General features: G+C 34.5%; 2 protein-coding genes across 2 annotated transcripts in view; one reads left to right on the forward strand and one right to left on the reverse strand.

Moving 5' to 3' along the window:
* Nucleotides 1-22127, reverse strand: part of LOC136798475 (nucleolar protein 14-like) — a 36251-nt gene extending 14124 nt beyond the window's left edge. The window contains exons 1-10 of the mRNA XM_067055090.1: nucleotides 21914-22127; nucleotides 21290-21331; nucleotides 20751-20843; nucleotides 19595-19736; nucleotides 18492-18571; nucleotides 17935-18003; nucleotides 16975-17067; nucleotides 16573-16725; nucleotides 14877-14962; nucleotides 13919-13980 (exon numbers count right to left, since the gene is read on the reverse strand). Of these exons, the coding sequence (XP_066911191.1) occupies nucleotides 13919-13980; nucleotides 14877-14962; nucleotides 16573-16725; nucleotides 16975-17067; nucleotides 17935-18003; nucleotides 18492-18571; nucleotides 19595-19736; nucleotides 20751-20843; nucleotides 21290-21331; nucleotides 21914-22102 (1009 nt within the window). The 5' untranslated portion in view covers nucleotides 22103-22127. The remainder of the gene's footprint in view (nucleotides 1-13918; nucleotides 13981-14876; nucleotides 14963-16572; nucleotides 16726-16974; nucleotides 17068-17934; nucleotides 18004-18491; nucleotides 18572-19594; nucleotides 19737-20750; nucleotides 20844-21289; nucleotides 21332-21913) is intronic.
* On the forward strand, nucleotides 1502-9478 carry LOC136798474 (uncharacterized). The gene is made up of 4 exons (XM_067055089.1): nucleotides 1502-1655; nucleotides 2601-3301; nucleotides 4905-5132; nucleotides 7056-9478. Exons 2-4 carry the CDS (start codon nucleotides 2611-2613, stop codon nucleotides 9278-9280), a joined length of 3144 nt encoding a protein of 1047 aa, XP_066911190.1. The 5' UTR covers nucleotides 1502-1655; nucleotides 2601-2610; the 3' UTR covers nucleotides 9281-9478.
* Nucleotides 22128-24296: the final 2169 nt, after the last annotated feature.

Consider the following 24296-nt stretch of genomic DNA (forward strand, 5'->3'; position numbering starts at 1 on the left):
GATATGATTGATAGATATGTAAACAATTTTTATAATCTTGAAAGCTTTATGGACCTTTATGGGGATGCTTGTGTGTGTGAGAAGGGAAGCTGTTTTGTTTTGTTTTGTTTTATTATCGATAGAGTAATTATTGGATGTTTACGGCTTTGAAAGGGTAAGTTAATTTTTAAATAATCAAAGTCCCAGTGAAATTGATCGAAAATACAGAAGAAAAGCAGCTAGGAGTTACAACTAGGATTCATTAAAGACTTCACTAAGGAGTTAACCTAGAACACCCCTGTCTCAGTGGTGCGGGTGGCCTTTAAAACCCCACCAGGGTGACTTTTGAATTTTCTTAACTTAACCGTAGATTGAACCAAATAGAAAAAATCCCGACGGGGTAACAAAATTGACAAATGACATCTCCACAGAAGAGGGGCTTATGAATTTTCTAGTTTACAAACTATGTAACCTTTTGGCTCCAAAATATGTGACCTTTTGTCTCCGATAGATTGTTTTTTCACAGGGGCTTAAAAAATTCAGGCTTTTCTCTTTTAGGATCATTAATCGGGGCTGATCTGACCGGGGCACTGGTACAGAGCATAGATTTATAAAGCTCGAAGGGCTAGATGTAAAGTATTTTGCTGAAAAGTGTGCCGTGGTTAGGTAGGAAATCCTACCTAACGTAATATTACAATAGAATTTCAGCGATTGATCAATCAGAAGCTTCGCAATAGCAACAATATTTTTTCCGATATTCACTTTTTTTGCCTGCGATGGCTTAAAGCCCGACATCTAGCCCTTCGGGCTTTATAAATCTATGGTACAGGGGTGTTTCACTTGCTTAAACTATTAAATGTAATACCAAGATTTATTGTAGTTTTCAATGTGGAAAAAACCGGGTTTAGAAACTTTCATGTAATTTTAAGAGACAGGCCTGAAGTAAGTACGAAATAAAAATTTGCCGAAAGAATCAACGATGGCTCTATAGACCATAACACAAAACGTTTCTAGAGCTTTTAAAGAACCTTGGCATTGATGTTGATGATGATGCAATGGATATAAGAATCAAGAGAGAAAAAATAATAGTAGTTTTTGTTGTCTACGTCACTAATTTGTCTCCTCTCTAAACAAGATAAACAAACATTATAACCTCAAAATGCAAAAAGGGTCACCAGCCACTTTTTTTATAAGAAACAAATTGATCTTGTATTCACAGGTTTAATTAAAAAGTAGGAACTTGGACAAATTAACTCAATCTGAAAAAGTCATTGAAATTTCATCTGAAGATGTAAAAAATGGGTTAAAATGATATACACTTATGATCAGGTGGCAAAGGTTTAAGCCTTAAAAACCTTTTTATATGAAAATGATTCTTGTAGAATGAAAATGATTATCCAATCCAAAAGAGAAAGTTGATATTGGTCAATAATCTTGTGGCTTTAATAAAATGTCATGAGAAAGAAACGTGATACTTTTATGAATTTACGATGTTTCAACTACATGAAAGAAAAACGTCTAATTGATGCTTTTTTGCAAGGTACTTGATTTGTGTGAGTGTGAGTGTGAGTATGAGAAGAGAGAAAGAAATTTCGTTTATTATTGATAGAATTCAGTGACTGTAAGAATTATATTTTTTTACTGGATATAGAATGGTTCATACTGTCTTGAAAAAGGTATTTCGATTTTTAATGATTCTTTCCCGAGAGAGAAGGGGGTTGGATACAAGGGTTTGGTACAAGCAGGTGCTCACGAAATTGATCCTTAATTCAATTTTAAAGGACATAGTATTATAAGTTTTGTTTAATAATTATATCATAATTACCATTAAACTTTTTTGGTAAAATACAATATGCCACCAACCTGGACAAATTAGCGAGTTCATGCATTTGCACTTTTGAGGACGGTAAAGTGACTGAAGCGATTTGGAATAACCCACAGTTCTGCCCCGCAAAATCGAGGACGGTAAAAGTGCTGATTTACCGTCGTCCTCAGTCAGTCAGGATGTTAGAACCTTACCATCTCCGTCGCAGAAGAAAACACATAAACTCTGTATTCTTCTACAGAGCTGCGGTATTTAGAGTGCATGCGTGTTGTGTGCGGAGTAATCCGGATGTGCTCGGAAATTAGACGATAAGAGTGGAGGCATATAAGGCATTTTTTATAGAATTCGAATTAGATAGGTTTTCAGTTCGTTAAAAATATATTTATAAATAAATGAGTGGAACATTATTAGTTTTGAAATGTTCCTCTCTAAGACTCCCACGTAAAAACTAAGATAATGTTTATTTTAAAATGTGTTCTGCTTTTTCAAAATGAAAGCTAGACATTTAGTCCATGATGCTTTTAACGCGCTTATTGGCATATCACTACGGGAGTGCCAGAAATAAAGTATCCTTTTTAAAATGAAATTTCTATTTTTTAAAGAATCAAAAAAGCATGAATGTTGAATTTCGTTCATTAGATCTAAAGCTTTCGTGAAATTAAAAAAAAATTCATTTTCTGAAATCGCTCAATTTTCCACTTAATTAGTAAGTACAATATATTACTCACGCATACCTTCCATTTGCAAACTCTATATATATCCCGAGAATTACATTTAATTTTTGTTTCTTTCTCAGGTGAAGTAAGATGAATCGTACTATTGCAAAAGTCATTAACGACATTCAATTCTGGTTGAGGCTTGCAACATTTTTACACGAGCCAATAAAGTTGTTCCTCATATGGATCTTACACAACCTTGGTAATCAATCTTACAAAGGATTGCCACAAAATCCTCAACTACTTTTCCAAGAGCTCTCAACACCTGTCAATCAAAGGAAAATCAACAAATTGAAAGGAAAAGTTCTACAACAAGACCAACTCGATCTCCTTCTACCACCGAACGGGAACGCGACAGATTCAAGTACTTTCGACGTAACTTTATTGTGCGTACTCATACGACACTTCACGACCATTCCAGCACCTCTGAACGGTTGGAATGACAAAAACCCTCCGGCTCACGATCTCAGTATCGCAGCGTTCGTTATTCGTGCACGCGAGTGGCGTAACTTCGTCCATCACACGGACCCTGACACCATAACGCAAGCAATTTTCAATCAAAAATGGCAAGATGGGGAACAAATTATCAACAACTTTGGTTTTACTTTCCCGACAGCACAACTTCAAACCCAATCTCTTGACCCTCGTTACGACAATGTTCTCAAATCGTTACAACAATATGCCAAAGATAAAGCAAACCTTCAACAGCAATTAACCGTCTTGGGGAATGAAATCAAAAAATTGAAAAGCCAAATTAAAACTATTCAACAAAAACCAGCAGGTATGATAGTACAATTTATTTCGTGTGTTGAAATTGGAATTATTTCACATACCCTGACGATGAATTAACGATTAGCTTATTACACGAATATTACTAGGCAAGTATTCAACAGCCTTGAAATTAACACTTTTAAAAATTAACACGAATTTTGTTGCTTTTTCAAGGACACCATGGCTAGTTTTAATTAAGGGGGTTTTTATTAACACAAAATTTTTCAATTCGTGTTAATAAAATGACTAGTAATATTCAGACATGCCGGGTGGTTCAAAAAAGAAACTTCGCATGTTTGGCAGCGTTTTTAGAGCTCTCAAAATGATCTGTAAGGTTTACCTTGCTTTATTAAAATCGGGGATGGCCTAACTTAATATTTGATTTATTAGTTTTTACATTTAGAAAATATCAGTTCAAGAGTTATAATCACTTAAAGTCAAAAATCACTTTTCAAAAAGTGCAAAAATGCGTTAAAAAAGGGTGATTAACATTTGTTCGATTTGTTTTCCACTTCTTTCTTTTCTTTTGTTTCAATTTAACGCATACGCATTTTTACGATGTAATTAACTACCTTATCGGCCCTTTTTACGCCGGCCCTAATTTTGGGCTTACGCCAATTAGGACCGTAAATAATGCCAAAATTTGTTAGAATGACTTTTCATGCTTCAATTTACATTAAAATATCATTTTTCAGTAGTAAACGGTTGAAACTTTCATTGAAAATCACGGATTTTTAGATATGTAGTAAAACAATGGATAGTTTTTTATCTTCTAATCATGACTTAAATCCTTTAAATAGAGAAAAATGGTCAAAAATTTGGCCCTTTTTACACCAGCCCTTTTTACGCCAAGAGCCTAAAAATAACACCAACAAGGCCCCGCGTAAAAAGGGCCAATAAGGTATCCAATTGAGTATTAAAAGATACCAGAAGGTACGCTATTTTTATAAGAATGGTGTTTTTCCAATTCACGATGAATATTCTTAACTTTTTGGGAAAATCATCATGAAATATTTTTACGGTATTTTTAGGTTTGGATAAAAACCAGCTTAAATTTTGCATGTAATACATACCTCAATCAAAAATTTATCTTTGTGAAACCTTTTAGCTTACTAGGCGGGAATCAGTAGCATTTTAATGATAAAATGTTCTAAAAATGGCATTCTTAGGGTCTGTTGCCAAATTCCATGATGGTTACCGTATTCTTAAGTTTTTGGCAAATTTCATCATAGATATTTTTATAAAGAATATTCTGAGCCATGAAAACAAGAAGTAGATGCTAGAAACAAGCCATGTTTCTGCTAGACTAGAGTCTACTTGGCTGAACTTTGCTTTTAAAAAAAAGAAAGAAAAACAACTTTCTATTCTTCTCGCGCAACGCCCTAAAGTTAGTATGGGAAACCGTAGCATCTTTCGCGGGACGCAATCGCATGCAATTGGTTTGAAAGCTAACGTTGTAGGCAAAACTCCTAAGCCCAAGAAAGGTAATAAAAAATTGAGGATTTTTAAAAGTTGAAGTAACGAAAATGACCGATAACATCGGATAGAACATGAAATTCTGCCCTCAAAAGTATACTATTGTCAATTTTTTTGTTTTGTATATTCGATCTTAGGTTCGACTTGTGTTAAAGAAGCCCTTGACCATATCTCAAACAATATCACAGAAAACGAATCAAGAAAACTTCTAAAGAACCTTGGTATCGTTGATGATGGTGATCCACTGAAAGATAGGGTAACGAAATTGGAAGATGAGAAATGGTTAGATATCAAGAGAGAATTGGAAGTGATCGGAAGACGCGATGTGGTCAAACATATCAAGGAAAAAACTCTCATTACCAAAGGTACTTTCAATTGACCACCATAGAAAATACTTCAGATCCAAAGGGTTATAACAAGTGGGTTATAACAAGTGGGTTCAATCCCTGGCTGATTCTAAACAAAATCCATCTTAAATAGGACCATTTGTACTAGTAATAACATGGTTTAGAGGGTGATTTGGGATTAATAACCCCGAGGTCCATTGAAAACATTTCAAAATAGCCCGAACGTAGTGAAAAACATTCGAAACTATAAAAAACATTCAAATGACACTCTTATTTTGATTGGCTTAAAAAATTCGTACGATATTTTGTTAACCAATCAAAATATCGTACGATACTTTTCTTTCAACCAATAGAAATTTTTGTTTACATCAGGGCGATTACAAAAAAGCGGGGCTATTACGGATTTATCGCCCCGCTCGTCCTTTACAAATCTAAGCTAAATGTAATCAACCATATAATCTTAAGTCATATTGGAGATGGTCAAAATCTTCTCCTTGGTCAGTTTATTTTGGTTCCTCCCCAAATTTCCATATCATGTCGAAGGCCCTGATTTGGATGACGATTCCTAAAGTCTACGTTAAGTAAAGAACAAACATAATCAATAAAAATTGCCTGGTTTTGAAAATTGTACTCGGTACCTTTTATGTTAACAGTTTATCAATTTGAGCATCGGAACGCTTCCTGCGGTCAAACACTTCAAAGGAATTTCTATACCCAATCATGTGGGGAATCTTCAAGTCATATCATAGTGCTATGAAGATAGAAATTTGACTGATATTTGGAACTGTAGAAAATTGATTATAGTTCGCTCACTCTTACCTTTACACTATAAAGAATTCAAGGGCGATAGAATTCTTATTTCATGGGTTTTTATTTTTCCAGGAAAAATCCATTTCAAGTGATAACCAAACCGTATCTCAATCCCGAAAAACTAGAGTTTAAACTACATAAGAGGACAAACCCTGGGGGGGAGGGGGTACTTAGGCAAATTGAGGGTGTACAGTATGTGGCGCCCTTAAGGGTACCTTTCTCCAAAGTCCCGGTAAGGGTCGGAAAAATCTGAAAATCAAGTTTCAGTCCCACTAAGGGTCGGAAAAATAGGAAAATTTCAACCTTTTACCCCCTGAAGAAAGATGAAAATTTGGTCATGAATTTGTCCCGATAAGGGTCGTAAAATTCCCTTTTCCTTTGTTTTCTCCTTTTCAGTCCCGGTAAGGCTCCAAAGGCCAAAAGTCGGGCGGCACCCCCCCCCGTCAGCTCGCAACCCAAGTACCCCTCACCCCCCTCGGGGAACAAACTAAGGACGGTCTTTAAAATGCACGTATTAGACAGGTGACAGAAATTAACCCAGCGCCCCTAGTTCATAGGTTAAGCAGCCATAGCATGGAAGGGGGTTCCAGGTCCCACAAAAAAAATGAGGTCCCACCACTACTTAAAACTAAAATCAATGACCCTAAGTCCCAGCACTACAGGTAGAAAAATTCAAAATCTGAAAAAAAATATAGCTTGTTTTTTCAACGAAGAATGATATAGCAATGTATATATGATATATGTTATTATCTTTAAAATAGTTAACATAGATAAAGAAAAGATTATTAAAAAGCTAAAAACACCCGAAGTCCCACCAGGAAAATTTAAGTCCCTCCTAAACCTATTTCTCCCCCCTATAATCCGAAAATTCACTAGTCCCACCTAAACTTCGGAAGCCCAAATTAACAGCCCCTCCCCAGTGAAACAAAAATGTAAACATGTAAATACTATGAAAAGGGAGCTAGAGGTGCTCCTTTTCGGAGGTATCAAAATTTCATGCACGTTATTAGGTGGCAATGGCGTTATCAATAATGACAAAATAATTGACAGAAAGTGTTTTGCTCGAAAGAGAGCGCTATACGTCTCTCAAAGATGCTTAAAGGGTTAACACTCCATTTATCTACTTTTCAGCACTTCGCAGCGCATCACAAAAACTTGAGGAGCATTATGAAGACGAGTTGATCAGATGTCTGATCGAAAAGCCGCTTTCTGAAACCGACGGGGAGACCGACTATGTAATGAGAGAAGATGTCTTTATCGATCTTGTGGTGTTACCTTCTACTGTTGTCGATAAAGATTGGTCAAACTCCGACCGTGCTGCTTTGATGGAACAAGAGAATGTTCCAAAAACCACCATCCATAAATCCATAGACCAAGTCCTCTTATCCAATGATGAACTTGTCTTCATCAGGGGTATTGGGGGCATAGGTAAAACGAGTTTATTGGATATGCTCACATTTAAATGGGCTAAAGGCGAGATTCCTGATCTCTCGGCGATCGAATTCCTCTTCAAATTCACATGCCGGGACTTAAATGATACGTCCCGTAAATTTTCTAATCTCCAGGAACTTTTTGAACTGAAATTTCCCGAGGTGTTTGAGTCGATCACTTTCGACGATTTGATGGAGATATCAGATAGAGTATTGGTGATTGTCGATGGTATCGATGAACTCAAGGACATTTACGTCGAAAGCAAACCTGGAGGTTCCTCAGCAGATAGTCTGGCACAACTTGTCTTCAAATTACTCGATCCAAAAGGGGATTGGCTCCGTAACCACAAAGTGTTAGCATGCGGCAGACCCAAGGCTATCGAGCATGTCAAAACCAAACTACCGACAAACTCGAAACGAAAAACTATTGAAGTGTGCGGATTTGATGACGAAAACATCGTTAAATACATCGACAATTTTTTCGGTGAAAATATGGAGAAAGCAACAACTGTCAAAGATTTAATCGCCCAATCATACAATCTACGTCTAATGGCCCGTGTGCCAGTCTTTCTCTTTGTTATTTGCAGTGTTTACAAAGACAACCTGCTGACAAACATTATAAACACACAAACAGAACTATACTTCTATTCGTCTTTGATTTTCATCAGGAATCATTTCAAAAGTAAACCGAATCAATACCCAAATCTCATGTCCATCATAGAAGATCGAAAAGTGGTAGAAATGTTGTATTCCATCATGCAGCTATCCGTCACCACATACATGGAAAACAAAGTCGTTTTTAGCGAATCCGATATCAGATCTTTGAAATGCCGTTTCCCGATTGAAGAAACCGGATTCATTACCAAATACCGTACCGGGAATAAACAAAAAGTGACGTACCAGTTCAGGCACTTGGTTCTCCACGAGTTCTTTACTGCGTTACACCTATGTGTAACAAAGGATATCGCACCATTTAAATCGAACCGAGAATTATCAAGTTGCAAGCCAACCATAGTCGGAGTCCAACGTATGCTCGAAACGAATGACAATGAACTATTTGTCACTTTTTATGATAAGTTGGACGAAATATGCAAATCAAAATTACCGCGGTTTACAAAATTATTCCATACCAAAACTAAGATGGAAACTAAGATGGAAACAAAGATGTCTTTATTTAAAGAATTCGTCGGAGCGTTTCTCAAACTACCATCAAGTATGATCAAAGATGGCAACGTTCTTCATATTGATAATAGCAAGGATGACCATCAAGAATTCTTGAATTTGTTCAAAGAATCACGTGGTGGCAACATTATATCGCCTGAATTGAAATCAGCGGACATCACATGCTCATATTTTAGAGGAGATCCACAAATTGTAGTTAACTTAATCAAACAAATGAACATAACAATGATAAAGAAGTTATGTTGTTCTACTGAACCACCATTTAATGAAGCAGTACAATACTTGACTTCATTGGTATTGTCCTGCTGTGGAGAATATAACACAACGTTAGACATACTACTTAATGATGGTTTATACACAAGATCAATTCGTGTGATACAAGGAGAATTCATTTTGCATATCACCCCTTATTACATAAAAAACAAGAAGATTCCAAACGAATGGCTTGAAAAATCAAACACTTTCGATATCACAATAATCAACGACTCACTCGTTAATAAGGAAGATGATGAGAAAACAACAATGGATTTCTTGCGTGTGATAACATCTTATCAGAAACCGATAACGTTAGGGTTGCGGCTGGGCTTGAGTAAAGTGTATCATAACAAAGAAACTGTTCAAGCACTGTTGGAGAAACATCACATCGATACAACGAATATTCTTATCAAAACAAAACTACCGATAACTCGTGAATCTCGGTTATACAATGAGTTTAAAAACTCTCAACCAATCAGCGAGTGCTGATCAATCGAATAGGTGGCATTGGCTTTCCGTTATTTCCGTTCATATGAAACGGAAATATCATTTCTTGGTTAGGTAAAAAATGCATTTGTTGATTTGTATTATTGCATTTGGTAATTTTACACCTTCGCAGAGTTTTTATATAAGATACATACATACATACATATATCAATTTAAGAACATTCTAAGAACGTTTTCAAGGCTTTACATATGTTATGTTATTTTGGGGGCGTCAGTTTCAGTTAGGAAAGTCTTTGCCCATTGTGGATTTAGGTTAAATGACGAAGTTCTGTTTCCAGCCTACTGAACGACATGTGAAAAGAGATTATTAAAAAGACTATGAGGGAAAGAGGTTATAGATACTGAGTATGTTATTATCTTAATGATAAATGAAGAAGAGAGACAACAACCAGCTAAGACCATTTTAACATTAGAGGAAGCAGGAGGAAGAGGTTTGTCACTTGGAGTTTTATAAAAAAAATTATAAACAAAATTTTTTTTTTATAAAACTCCAAGGCTTTGACAGGTCTAAAAGATCTTTATAGAAATTAGACAAAAATACTCAGAAAATGCTGAAAATAAATTACAACATCTGAAGATAATTCTTTGGATTGAAACCCAAAAAGTTCAATTACGAAAAAAGTGCAATTTGAGGGATAGGAAAGTACTAGTTGTATATATTTCAAATTAATTGTAAATTCATGGATGGACCCTACCTATTTCCAATTAATATATATTTGATATTGTTTGTCCTTTAATGTATTTTGTTTTGTTTTTTAGTTTTAATGACAATTATTTCGGGTGCATTTCCCGTGCATGTAAAAAGCCAAATATTGATTATAAATTAAAATTTATTGCTCTTGTAGAAACATTAATCTTTTTAAATCTCATTCGAGCTTACTTCTCTTATTTGATTTATTGCTCCTAGACCAAATAGGTCTAAAAAGTCCTTTTTAGGAATTTAACAAAAATGCCATATAATTCTTTATAAGGAAACGAGAATTTCGTTTGGACTATTAGTTTCGAACAAAGTGCTTTTTCATTTTTTGGCCTCATTTGATGAAAAAGGATGTTCCCAGGTTTACTTTTGCACATTTTTTTTTCCTATTTTCTTTCTTGAATAGTGAAATACTGAAGCAATCTTTTCAAGGATATAAATTGAAATTTGAAAAAGAATTCACTATTATGGTGGATTTTGCAAACAATTAATACATTGAAAGGTAGAACAAAGATTTGATTGCCATACGTCAAAAAAATTCGACAATTCGAATCACATGATTAGCATTTTTTAATGGTCTCTGAAAATCAGTTCGATTTAAATGATTTTTGATTTTTGATTTTTGAATTTTGATAACATGTTGATAACACAATCTGTTTGAAGTGACTTTTCCAGAAAAGAAATTTAACCCCACTGTTGAGGATATTGATTTTTCAAAATATCGAACCCCCTTGATATCCTACTTTATTAGTAAAGATCATCCGCTCTTAAAAATATGCTCAACCCCCTGGATATCCTCTCTTATAAAGATGCTTACCCCTGGATATCGTATTTTTACCTGAAAATACACTTAACCTCCTGGATATCCGCTCCCTTGTAGATATTTAACCCCCTGGATATCCACTTTTGAACAAAAATCGTCAACCCTCCTGGATATCCGATATTCTGTTCTATAAATTTACATTTTGGATTTTTTTGCTTCCAATTATAGGCCAATCAAAGAAAACCGATTTGAATGAAACTAAAGAAGAATTTAACGATCACTTAGGCCATTATCGAGTCGTTTACTCTCCATATATTTTTATTATCTTCATGATCTCCAAACGTAGTTTGAATAAATTTTTCTTAGAACAGGCTCTTCCAGAAAAAATTGCACCCCCCTATGTTGAAGAGGTCTTTTTTGGAAAACGTGACGCCCTGGATTTTTTTCCAATCATCAGGACCCCTTGGATTTTTCTCTTCATTTTTTAAACCACCCTGGACTTTAGACCTCGCTTAATGACAACCCTGCCCTGGATTTTCAACCTCATTTTACTAACGACCCTGGATTTTTACACTTAAAAAACCAGACCACCCTGGACATCACACCTCCTCAACATAACATTGAATTGAACAAACGCATATTTATAATTTTACAGTACTCTTATGTGCTTAAAATTATAGGGGTGGTGGCGGTCACCTTCCATTTTTTGGGAGAGACAAATTGCCAAATTTTAACCATCTTTTGACCTAAAAAGCCCTCTGTTTTTAAAAGAAATTTTAAAATCTCATTGAAAACTACGGCTTTCGAAACGACTTCAGCGAGAGCAACACTCGTTGCCTCTCCTATACCCCCTATCCTCTCTTCAATTAAGCACGAAATATAGAGATGTATGTTAGCGAACTTGATCCTGTATAGATGTCATTGTGCTTCTATGAAACATTGAACCCACTAGGGGTCGAGAACGAGGTTAGCTGCCTCACAAAAACAGAGTTTATCTGCATGATTTTTCTTTTCTTTTTTACAGAATGAATATTATCTATTTCTCTAAAACGTATCTTAAAAGCGTTCTCCATCAACGTTAGGGCACGTACGCTTAAATAAATGAAACATGCCTTATTACCTAGTAAAACTAATCAAGTATTTAACGTAGAATAATAAGTGCGACAATTTATTAAAGCGAGGTTGGGCTTTTTGTTATTAAACTCCGGTATAATGAGTTTCTTAAAATCAGTGTTTTTCATTTGTAATTGTGCGTAAATCTGATCAATCGCGATAGTCGGGTTCGATTTCCCGATCTTTCCAGTTTGATTTCCCGATTTCGTTTGCGTTTGCGCTCGCACTTACTAGGATATACTCTTTTAAATTTTATGTTAGATACATTAAGAAAGGCTGACCCCGATAAAGATGTTTGCATAATGGTTCGCTATTCAAAAATGACAATTACCGGAGTTTGCAGCCGTCATTACGGCTGTTATTTTATTTAAGGTTGAAAATGATGATATGATGATGTTCCTAGACGTTAAGATTTTCGTAATCGGCAGGAAGATTGAAACATCAGTTACCGAAAATCCAACGAACACCGACATCTATCTCCATTGGAAATCGTTCGCTCCAGTGGTTTGGAAAAAAGGAACATTAAACACCCTAGTACATCGAGCTGATGCACTATGTTCAACTAAACGCTTTTTTATAAGAATACACTTTATAAGAATGTCAATGATGAAAATGGCCAAAAAATTAAGAATATGCTAAGAATATCACCATCCTAACCTAAGAATGCTGTAAGAATATTTTAGGATGATTTTCCCAAAAATGTTTAGAAGATCCATGATGAAATGGATTTACACCATTCTTATAAAAAAAGCGTGTATTCCTAGTGTTAGGATCCGACCAAGCCTAAATCCAGCACAAGCAATAGATGTTGCATTTTTGTGAAGCTTTTAGTATTACTAGAGCATAATTAGCAATTTCCAGGTAAAATGATCCAAAAATCGGCATTCTTTAGATTCAGTTGCCAAATTACATGATGGTGTTTAATCTTGAAAAACCGCGGCCATACACCAGTCACAATGGACGATGATGAGTTGATTGCAAAAGGATTTAAAGAAATGACACAAGAGAAATTACTGAGGCATTTCTCATTATAGAACAAAAACCATCATTATTAAATGTACTAAACTTATTTAAAACAATACAACTTTTCACGGCGTAGTCTATTTCATTGATCAGTCACCCGCACCTTTAGTCCCATTTCATGCTTTTGTTTCGTTTTTACAACTGATATACATAATGGTCCCTGTGTATATATTTTCTATTCTCAACTTCAGTTGAGCTAGAATCTGACAATGTCTGTCTGTATGTCTGTATATCCGTCCGAAAACTTTGGGGCAGTCTGGAGACTTCAAAAATTGTTCGATTTGGCTGAAACTTTGCACACTTGTTCCTTGGGTGAATGTATCTGGGGGTACTTTTTTCATTTTTCAAAAGTTTTGATTTTTGGGGCCTGGGGACATTATTTTCGCCAAAACGAGGCTAAAACTTGGGGCAGCCTGGAGACTTCAAAAGTTGTTCGATTTGGCTGAAATTTTGCACACTTGTTCCTTGTTACAATTGGGCATTCGAATAACAAAATATCTGAAATTAGTGCGGTGCACACGTTCGACTATTGTTTTATAGCATTTATATTTTTCAAAAAATGTTTTTTATTTGCCGATTATGAATTTGTTTTTAATTTTTTATTGTAGATAGATTTTCACACTCTGATGATGATCTCTTGTAGTGAAGGTCGAAAAATAGTTTTTTTTTAAATAAAAAACATGACGCTTCTGGTTATGCTTTTCACTATTTAAAGGCCAATAATTAACACTAATTCAACGACACTGCACATACGCTTTTAAGTTTGAAGGGCTAAAGCTTGACTACCTTCCCAGCTGGCCATCTAACGTTATATGGACGTTGGAAACGTTAACGAAAAAACGTTGTGTGCCTCCTTACCTCCTTACGAAAATTTAATTTCAATCTTCTACCCTCATTTGAGGGTACCCCTCCCTCCCAATACCTCCTTATTATACCAACCCTCTTGAAGCAAATAGGAAAGATGAAGGGGGGAGTAGATCATTAAAGTAAACTTCGTGAATAAATTGAACGATAAAGTCCGTACCTGGGAGTACCATTTTACCATCTCTGAAATACACTTCCAACCGGTCATCAGATTTGTTTTTCCTACAAAAAGAATGAAGATTTGGATAACAATAAATCTAATTTAAAGAAGCGATGGTCGACTGGCCTAAGGCGTTGCGACTACAAACCAGGGGTTCTCGGTTCGAATACCGAACCCTTCTACGGCTGGCCGTGGATACTGGGCTATCTAAAATAAAGAATGACCCTACCTAACTCGAACCTTTAAAACTCGAATGCGTCCTAAACTTATAAACCCTACTCCATAACTCGAATCTCCTTAAATGGGGCCCCCAGCGGTTTGCGTGAGTGCGTGATCGGGCATTTTCGGTTGCATGAATGCGCGAATTGAAAAAACTTGCGTGAACGTGAAAATCCACTTTTTGATTGCGTGATTGCGTGAATCTGGGCTATTTTGTGCGTGAATACGTAAATTTTCCCTTCTTTCCACCGAATATGTGCAGTTTTCCCGATTTTCCAATGTTTCCCGAAAATTTTTCCGATTTTCCGATTTTCTGAAAAATCGGGTTATCGGGTGAAACTCGAGGAAAGTTTTCGTAAATGCGTGAATTGAGGGTCCGCTGGGGGTGGAGGCCTCTTAAAATCGAACAAATTTGTGTTCCCTGTGCGTGTACGAGTTATGATTATGAAGTCCACTGTAATTATTGAAAGTAGGTCACACTATTAGCGTACCTGAGCTGAAGTATATCCGTCATCTTCGATCTGAGTTTTAGAATTTCTGTCCCTTAATGGCTAGCACTACTCAATGTGGGTACAACCTTATAAATTACTCGTTATAAAAAAGATTTAAAAGAATGTTTAATGAAAAAACTCCGATCCAGGATTTTGGTATTTATTTTGAGGGAGATAAAAAAAATCTTATCCTTTTCATGCAAGAAAATCTAATACAAAAATACTTTTATAGACAAACAAAGACATACTTTTTGGTGATAAGGGCATCAGCTGATTCGGTCATATCATCGTCACTATCCAGTGTTATCCCCAACATTCGCATACGCCGTTCTTTCTATATAAGGTAGATAAAAAGGTACCATTATTATCATAATTTATCCTGTGTTTTATCCCCCCCCAAATACCCACATATGTCGTGCTTTCTATCGCCGAGATCAAAACCTATATTGAATAAGGTAGATAAAATCTTTTGGGCCATTATCATCATCGCTATCATGTGTTATCCCCCAAATACCCACATATGCAGTTCTTTTTATAGCGGGGATGGAAACCTATAATGTATAAGGGAGATAAAATCTTTTTGGCCATTATCATCATCGCTATCCTGTGTTATCCCCCAAATACCCACATATGCCGTTCTTTTTATAGCGAGGATGAAAACCTATATTGTATAAGGGAGACAAAATCTCTTGGGTCATTATCATCATCGCTATCCTGTGTTATCCCCCCAAATACCCACATATGCCGTTTTTTTTATAGCGAGGATGAAAACCTATATTGTATAAGGGGGTGAAATTCTTTGGGTCATTATCATCATCGCTATCCTGTGTTATCCCGAACATCCGCGCACATCGTTCTTTCAATATAAGGAGATTATATTTTATAGTATAAGAGACTTATAGGGAAGATAACAATAAGTTCTTTATACCGTACTTTGTATAAACGCCTCCCTTCTTTTAAACGCCCCCTTTTATCAGACGCGCCTCCTTTGAGTAAAAATTTGCAATGAGCGCCCCCTCAAGTAAACGCTCTCTTCAAATAAATGCCTCCCTCCTAGTTGTATAAAAAAGTATGAAGTAAAACTTATACGATGATGATTTAAATTCTACCAAAATTCAGAATTCCAGAGGGGTTTAAAGCTGAAATTACCTGGGGGTTACCAGGGGGTTACAGCATTTCCAGACACAGGGGGTCTACAGTTTTTTTTTTGAAAAATCGCATTGACACATTTTGTTCTCATATGATAACGAAGGGCAAAAAAGGTTCCAATTCACTTTGTTGTCAAACTCCTGAGTTCAAAACTCAGGACTGAAGTCAAAGCTTTTTAGTAAACGCCCCCTTCTTTTAGGCTCTCTTCGAACGCCCCTTAAAAAACAAAAAATTCAATAAATGTCCGGGACGTTTCTTCGAAGTAACGCGGTATTCATACTGTTTGCCTTGTTATCCCAAACATATGCGCATAGTATGACACTTAAAGTGGGAATCGATGTACACTTGACTCTGGCTAATTCGACCTCAAAGTATAGTAAGTATTTTAGTTCTCCCTGACTAAGAGCCTACTCGAATCATTGAAAGATTCGAATAATGAAAATTCGAATCAGCAACAGTTCACTGTATTTATGTTGGTTTCAACCATACACAAACCGTGTCCCTTTTGTTTGTATTTATTTTGTTAGAATTTACCCTCTAAGAAGATTATTACAAAAAAATGAATATTTGAAAGAGATTTTTCCCTTTCATAGTGGATATTATTAACTTTTCGGTGGAAAATCATAATTGGCAATTCACAGCCAAAAATGCTCTAAAATGACATTCTTTGGTTCAGTTATCAAAATTCCTTAATGGATATATTCTTTGAATATTCTTAAATTTTTGACCAAAATGTCATCCTAAACATTCTTATATAAAAAAAAGAGTATAAGGAAGTATGCAAGGAAACCCTACCTCTAATTTCTCTAGCAGTTGTTTTTCTTCTTGTGCTTTCTCCCCCTCTGTTTTCATTCGGTCTGTGGCTTTCGCTTTTTTCGTTTCGAAGAAGAGCTCGTTCACCGTGCGGTCATAATCGTCCGCCGGAATGCGATCGCGTTGCTTCACTTGCTGTGCGGAAGAAGAATAAAAGCAAGGTAATTATCAAGTTAAATCATGAATCCCGAACTAAAATATATTATATTCACTATATTTAAGCGTGCACTTTCTTTTGCTAAAGTAATGTAACCATACCAGCGTCTAATGGCTGACTACTTCCCTAGAGAGTGGTATAGGGTAGCATAAAAGAGGACATACTTAAAGTGAATGGACATTATCTTTATTATTTTTATTTCAAAGGGTTGATAATAGTCAATATACCTGTTTTGCCAGTAACGGCATAATGTCCTTCAACTCAGAATCTAATTTTTGTGTCAGTTCGAACGCTTTCTCCTGTGTTTGTTGTCTCTCCATCTAAAAGGTAAACAAAAGGTAAAATCAGAAACAATTTCATAGTATCGGTCTATGTTTTATATTTCACCAAAATTTCTCGGGTTCTGAACCTAAGGGCTCTGACCATAGTAAAAAAATCCGGTTATGAGATTTGAAGATAAAACTTATGTTTCGAGTTCCTTTACACTTTTAACAAAAAACTGTCTTTATAAGTTGTTTGTGAATTTATTCCATCAAGAGTAATTAGCAATTTGATTACAAAAATGACGTTACGAACTTTAAAAAGACGTTAATATAATGTTATATTACCCTCTTTTACAAAGAGCGTTTAATTTTAATGGGTAATCTGCAAAAGATTGAACTATCTTTTCGGAAAAATCTTTTAAATTGATGTATCAAAAGTTAGGACTCTTTTAGTAAGAAAAATTGGGATGAAAAGTTGCTCAAAAGCCACCATTAAGATTTTGAGACAAAGAAGCTTTTACAAAAATTTTCCGAAAATCTGTTTTTAATTTGGTTAAAAATAAAAATACACCATCTCGTGCAAAAAAAATTTCAAATTATTTTTTTCTTCACCGAAAATAACGTACTGGAAGTTAAAACTGGTTAAAATACTCGCAAAAGTCTTAATTTTCTTCTTCATCAAATTTTTTCATTGTAATTTTTCAACTTTTAGATTCAGGAATAGTCAGATGGTATGCAGTTTTGTCTTAGCAATTGCAGCCCTTTATTGACTAATGAGTCTGTATCTTTAAACTTTGGATTTCATGATCTTATAAGAATTTGTAACAACATCAAATTAAAGAGACAACGAAATAATTGCTTTCTTGCATTTATACAATGCATTGTCTTGTATTGAATTAGCAAAAAGGAAAGTTTTTAAACTACCTTTTTCTTTTTGGAGTTGGCGACGATTTCATCCATAATTTCTTGTTTTGTCATTTTCTTGTTACTCATCTGTAAGCAGAAAGACAAGAGTGTAAACAGAACTACCACACAAAACACAAAGCTCTTACTTCTGTCCTACCTTTTACCCAGCCTTTTCAACAAAAGGTTTTAGATAAGACTCCATGAACATCGTTTTTGTGTTTCTTTTATGCCTTTTTAACTGTGGTAGGGGAAAAGCTTCAGAAATATTTGGCTTAAATTCTGGCTTAAATTCTTCGTCGAAAAGGGAGGGGTAGATCTATAGCGAAAGGTACTTTAATTTTTGTTGTCAGCCCTGAAAATTATTTTATAGTGTTGCAACCATATTTGGTTAATCTGGACGGGAAGTTCAAAATAAGACAAAACTTTTTGAAATTCCGTTCTCCCAGGGCCTACGTTTGGGACGAAAATCAAAAAATACTTCAACAGGACAGATTTTCGTCTACAAAGGAAAAAGTTGGAACACTGCCCTAGTGTCTTTCATAAAATAAAGTAAAGCAAAGTATTATTATTGTAACCTGGTTGATCATGTTGTCTTGTTCTTCATCAGTTATCTTCTTCTTCTTCGAAAGAAAACCACCAAAGTTTTGAGAAGCATCTGATGACAAAAATAAAGATTTTATTACGCTTCTTATTTAGTTGATGTGATGCTTTTATTCATGAATAGTGCTTAACCAACCGAAATCAGAAGCGTGACATGGTAGTTGAAGTGATAAAATTTTGGTGTATCATTAAATTCTATTTTCAACTGAGGATTGTTTGAATAAGACATGAAATTGTCAGTATTGACACAATAAACTTTCACCACTTCAACTATCATATCACGCTTCTTAAAGGTTTTATTTTTACATAATTGTTCCCGTTTCATTTCAGACACATATACTTCATATCAGTAACAATGTTTTTATTTCCATTATTTTCATTACTTTTTCTTTCTGATCAATCTTGCTCCACATCCGTGTCAATCCAATATGAAAAAGCTTGTAAGTTGAAATTGAATATCAAGCAAACGATATCACTCTTATTTGAAAACAAAACCTTTAAGGGATTTTATAAAGAATAAGTAGATTAGGATTTAGACTGATAAAATTGTTAAATTTTGAGGACTCTTCAAAACATTTTTTGGTATCCAGTTCCAGATACTATTTAATAGACAACCCTGCTTGGGAGATCCGGAATAGCTTAAAACAATTTAGAATCATACTTCCAGATGGCGTGACCATACCTCATATCTAGGACCTAATAATAATTCCATTCAAGATGTTGACAATGGTATATAGAGAGGCATGTCGTCGAATTGCGAACAAGGTTATGTTATGCTGAATTTCTCTTTGTACACTAATGTACATAATTATATCAAAACCACAGATATCTTATATAAAACACTAGATAGAGCTATTCTGCATTTCCCAAGCAACTTTGCTGAAAGTAGGTCATAGTAGGTCACATTTCGGTACCGGCAATTTGTTCAACAAAGCAAAAAAAACTGAATGATGCGAAGCGACGAGGCGAAAGATACGCTTGATCGATCAAATTGCCGGCACCGAACTATGATGGCGGAGTAGCTCTATCTAGTGTTTTATATAAGATATTCATGATTAAAACAAACAAAACAACAAACCATTATCATCCTCATTATCAGTGAGTTGCAAGCCAGCATCATCAAAATTATCAATATCACCAAGATTCTGTCCCATGTGTGTTAGAATGTCATCTTCATCATCATCGTGAAGACGGTAAATGTCTGAACGTTCGTGATGACTCTGTAAGGTGAAATCTAGTTCGTTATTTGTGTGAAATTTTCCCTGTGTTTCTATGTGAGAAGCGACACAAGGGAGAATTGATTCAAAATATCCATATAAATTTCTTGATGATGGCTCTGTAAGGAGATACAGAAGAGAAATCTATTTTATTACACGTTTTTCTTTTTTTTAAGAAACACACTTTTAAGAAACACGAGGCTCAGAATGCCTAAAAACTAAGAAACATCTAAGAAACATGCTGAGGCTGAGAATGAGAAAATAACATTTTTTAATTTGTTTTTTTAAGAACCTTCCAATCTAAGCAAATGTTTTTTTTCTTTGCATGAAAAATAGTCTGTTTATGTCAAAAAGTTTAGAAACATGTAAGAAACATTTAAGGCTCAAAAGGCCGATTTCTTAAGAAACATTGAGGCTGCTTTGTAAAACTAGATTCTGAAAAAAAAACAACGTGTATTTGTATGAAAAGTTCCCCCATCTATGTGAGAAGCGACACAAGGGAGATCTGATTCAAGGCATTCATAGGAATTTCCTGACGTAGAAGAGACACAAAAGGAGATTTGTTTTGAAAAGAAAGATAAATTTTGATATTTTGCTTTATATGTGGTTCTAGAAACCACCGCCAAATTGTTTTGCCAAAATGAGATATTTGTCTAAGAAATATTCAAAACTTTTGTTTGGGAAAAAAATGAAGAAAATTCAACGTGAAGATGTGCGAAGACTCATTTCAAATTTGATTAGAACAAGGGTGTCTGTAAGCCAAATCTTTCTGATTATTCCTTTTAAGGAAGACGAAGGAAAGACATCATTAAAGAGATGTTGGTTTTGTTGGTTAAATAGAGGATTTAGAATGATAGAAAAACTTATTTAGAAAGATTTGATAGAAAAGATAAAACAATAACATGGACGGAAGTATCCAGTATAATTTCCTTAGCCTGTTATTAAGATTAACAATCATAAACATCAGCAAGTCTAAAGAAGGTTTGATAATATTTTTTGATTGAGGTAAACTTTAACCTGTTTTTCCATGGCAAATCTTTTGAGCATTTTATCTTCAATGGAAAGACTTTCATCAAATTCTCCAAACCGTCGATCAATAATTGCATTGTTCTAAACGAGAAAAAAGGGCTTTTTTAGTTGAAACGAATTTCGCTTATTACATCTAAGAAGCACACAATAGGTACTTTAATCGGATTAAATTTGGCGAGATTAAATTTCGCAAAACTTTCTGGATTTAATTTCGCGAATATACCTGAAAACAGCTTTAAAACGTTCATTTTCGCCAGTTTTCACGAAAATGGCAAAAATTCGCGAAATCGCGAAAGTTAATCCGATTAAAGTATAAGTTATTGAATCATCGTATGAATAACAACTTGTGTGTGATTTTTCAACAAAAACAAACGTAGGAGATGTGTCCCTATTCTGTGTGCACATCCTCAAAAAGACTTTTCTAGGGACTTTTCCACAGATAATTATTGGTAAAAGGAACAATTGACAAAATAAAAGTTAAGGTACATTCTGGGACAGGAAAGTCATCAAAAAGGAAAATGAAAAACCTTGAAGCGTTGTTTATATTCTTTCAGAAGTGTCTTCTTTCTCTGAAAAGGTAATTAGAATTATCGTTAAAACACATGAAAGAATTCTCTCAATTCTAGAAGACAGAAAATCATAAAAAACTACATTTCTAAAGACCTTTTATGGGGGGGGGGGGCGTACGGGGTTTGTGATTACCGAAATACTGAATAATTTTGCTAAAATTTCCGAAATACTGAATAATTTTTATAATTTATGATTTGCTAAAACGTTATTGATCCTAGGATGATAAAGACAATGGGTTTATCCATAAAATTTCCATACAGGGGGGTGGACGAACCTTTTTCAAGTGAAAACAAATTTCTTGGTAAAATTAGCAAAAGAACCCTTGGAAAAAATTCTTTTCATGTCTTAACTTAAAGTGTGGGTGGACGAACTAAAATCAGTTGTCAACCCCCTGGAAATTCAAGAATAACTTTTTACCCCCTGGAAAACTGAAAAAATACTTCTTTAAACCGTTCGTCCACCCCCCTGTATGGTAGATATATAGTTTAATAAAAACTGAAACTGGCTGAGTATAGTGGTCTACTACGAAAGCTACATAAAGAGAAGAAGAGTACAAATCTATTATAATCTAATCAATTCACCTTTTCGTTTGCTTTGGAACGAGATATTCCAGGCATCCCTTTATCAGTTTTCACTTTCTGACCAATAACATCATGCTTAAGACGGTTGATGCGCACTTCAAATGGGTTTCTTTTGACTTCACCACCTGATCGCTTCTTTTTACGCCGTGCCTCAACATCGGAACTAAGATTTTTATTCTTTTTAGCCATTTTTCAATGTTATTTTGCTTATTCTAAAAATATAATAATAATTTGAATATGTTATACCATCCTTGGAAAGAATAAGAATGCTAGGAATATGCTAAAATGTCTACACTGCAGATAGTTTTGGATTTTTACACCAAGAGCAAAGTAAGAATTAAATTAAGAACGTAACCTAAATTTGATGTAGTGTACTCTCAGGTGCATAATAAACTACACCATCAATCCTGGCCAAAATATATTGAGAATTTAGCTTATTTCCTCGTTTTTCAAAATTTGGAATTCAGGCAAGAAAGTCGTTTTTGGGCTAATTGATAAATTTATTCGAGTATTTTTGGGTGGGGTTAATTGACTTCCAGGCTATATTCTGAGCCCTGTTGGACCATTCTGGGACTTTTGGATCTTTGAGTCTTAAGTCTAATGTTAAAACTCAGAGTTAAAACTCTATTCGTCTAACCTAATTTAGAGCGCTTCCAAAATACTTGTGGTTATAAGATTTCGTGGGAATTTCCCTTTTGTCTCAAATATTATGGCCAGGATTGATGTTTAAAAAATTAACTTTAAAAGATAGCTTCAGCTTTATCAAACTAGCTTTATTCTTTATTTACCTTTATTGGGCTTTTCTATTAAAAATCCATATAGTGGGGGGGGGGGGTTGGACGAACCTTTTTAAGTCAAGAAACGATTCTTGGAAATGTAAAGATACCCCTTGAAAATGGCAAAATTTAGCATAAAAACCCTTGGAAAAAACTCTTTTCATACCTTAAAGTGACGGTGGACGAACTAACATCAGTCTTCTACCCCATGGAAATTTTAAAATTAACTTTTTACCCCCTGGAAACACTCATTTAGACCTCCTGGAAATGTTCGTCCACCCCCTGTATGTATATAAAATGGAATGGCCCATTGTTTGGTATTCAGAAGTAATACCACCTGTAATCATGTTCATCTGCTTACTAGGAACCTGTGAGTATTGTACTACAATAACATGAACCAGATTTTTGTTTATATAAATGGGCTCTTCCAGAAAATGTCCGTATATGGGGGGGTGAAGGATATATTGTATGGGGGTAGCAAAAAATCATCAAAATTTGCCTTGTCCGGGGGGTAAATTTGTTCTGTCCGGGGGGTCAACTGATGCTTCTCCAGGGGGTAAAACCTGTTGTCCGGGGGGCCAAAAATCACTGAAAATTGTTATATCCTCCATCCCCCCCATATTCAAATTTTTCCTGGAAAAGCCCAATGTGAAGAAAGAGTTTGTGTCCGACTATATTCAATGAGGAGATTTGAGTGGCAGAGCAGGTATATGTATTTCGTGCTTATTGGGACTTATCAGGGACTCATCATCATTAGCAATCAAAAGTCAAAATTAAAATTTATAGATGAAAATAAAATTGCATGAAAATAAGCCTCCATTTTTATAAAAAATCATCTTAAAAGTTACAATGATTAATATTTTGTTACAATCGTCCGTGTATCCTTTATAAACTTACAAATTGGTGTATGAAAATAAATCACTAATTAAATTGTATATTTTAAAAATCAGATTATTCTACACATTGTAATTTGACTCTCCAAACATTTTAATTAAATTTTAAAATAAATCACTAATTAAATTGCAAATTTTAAAAATCAGATTATTCTACACATTGTAATTTGACTCTCCAAACATTGTAATTAAATTTTAAAAATAAATCACTAATTAAATTGCATATTTTAAAATCAGATTATTCTACACATTGTAATTTGACTCTCCAAACATTGTAATTAAATTTTAAAAATAAATCACTAATTAAATTGCATATTTTAAAATCAGATTATTCTACACATTGTAATTTGACTCTCCAAACATTGTAATTAAATTTTAAAAATAAATCACTAATTAAATTGCATATTTTAAAATCAGATTATTCTACACATTGTAATTTGACTCTCCAAACATTGTAATTAAATTTTAGAAATAAATCACTAATTAAACTGCATATTTTAAAATAAGATTATTCTACACATTGTAATTTGACTCTCCAAACATTGTAATTAAATTTTAAAAATAAATCACTAATTAAATTGCATATTTTAAAATCAGATTATTCTACACATTGTAATTTGACTCTCCAAACATTTTAATTAAATTTTAAAAATAAATCACTAATTAAATTGTATACTTTAAAAATCAGATTATTCTACACATTGTAATTTGACT

This window comes from Clytia hemisphaerica, unplaced genomic scaffold (assembly GCF_902728285.1).
Source record: "Clytia hemisphaerica strain Z4C2 unplaced genomic scaffold, Clytia hemisphaerica genome assembly, whole genome shotgun sequence".
In the NCBI taxonomy this organism is placed as follows: Eukaryota; Metazoa; Cnidaria; class Hydrozoa; order Leptothecata; family Clytiidae; genus Clytia; species Clytia hemisphaerica.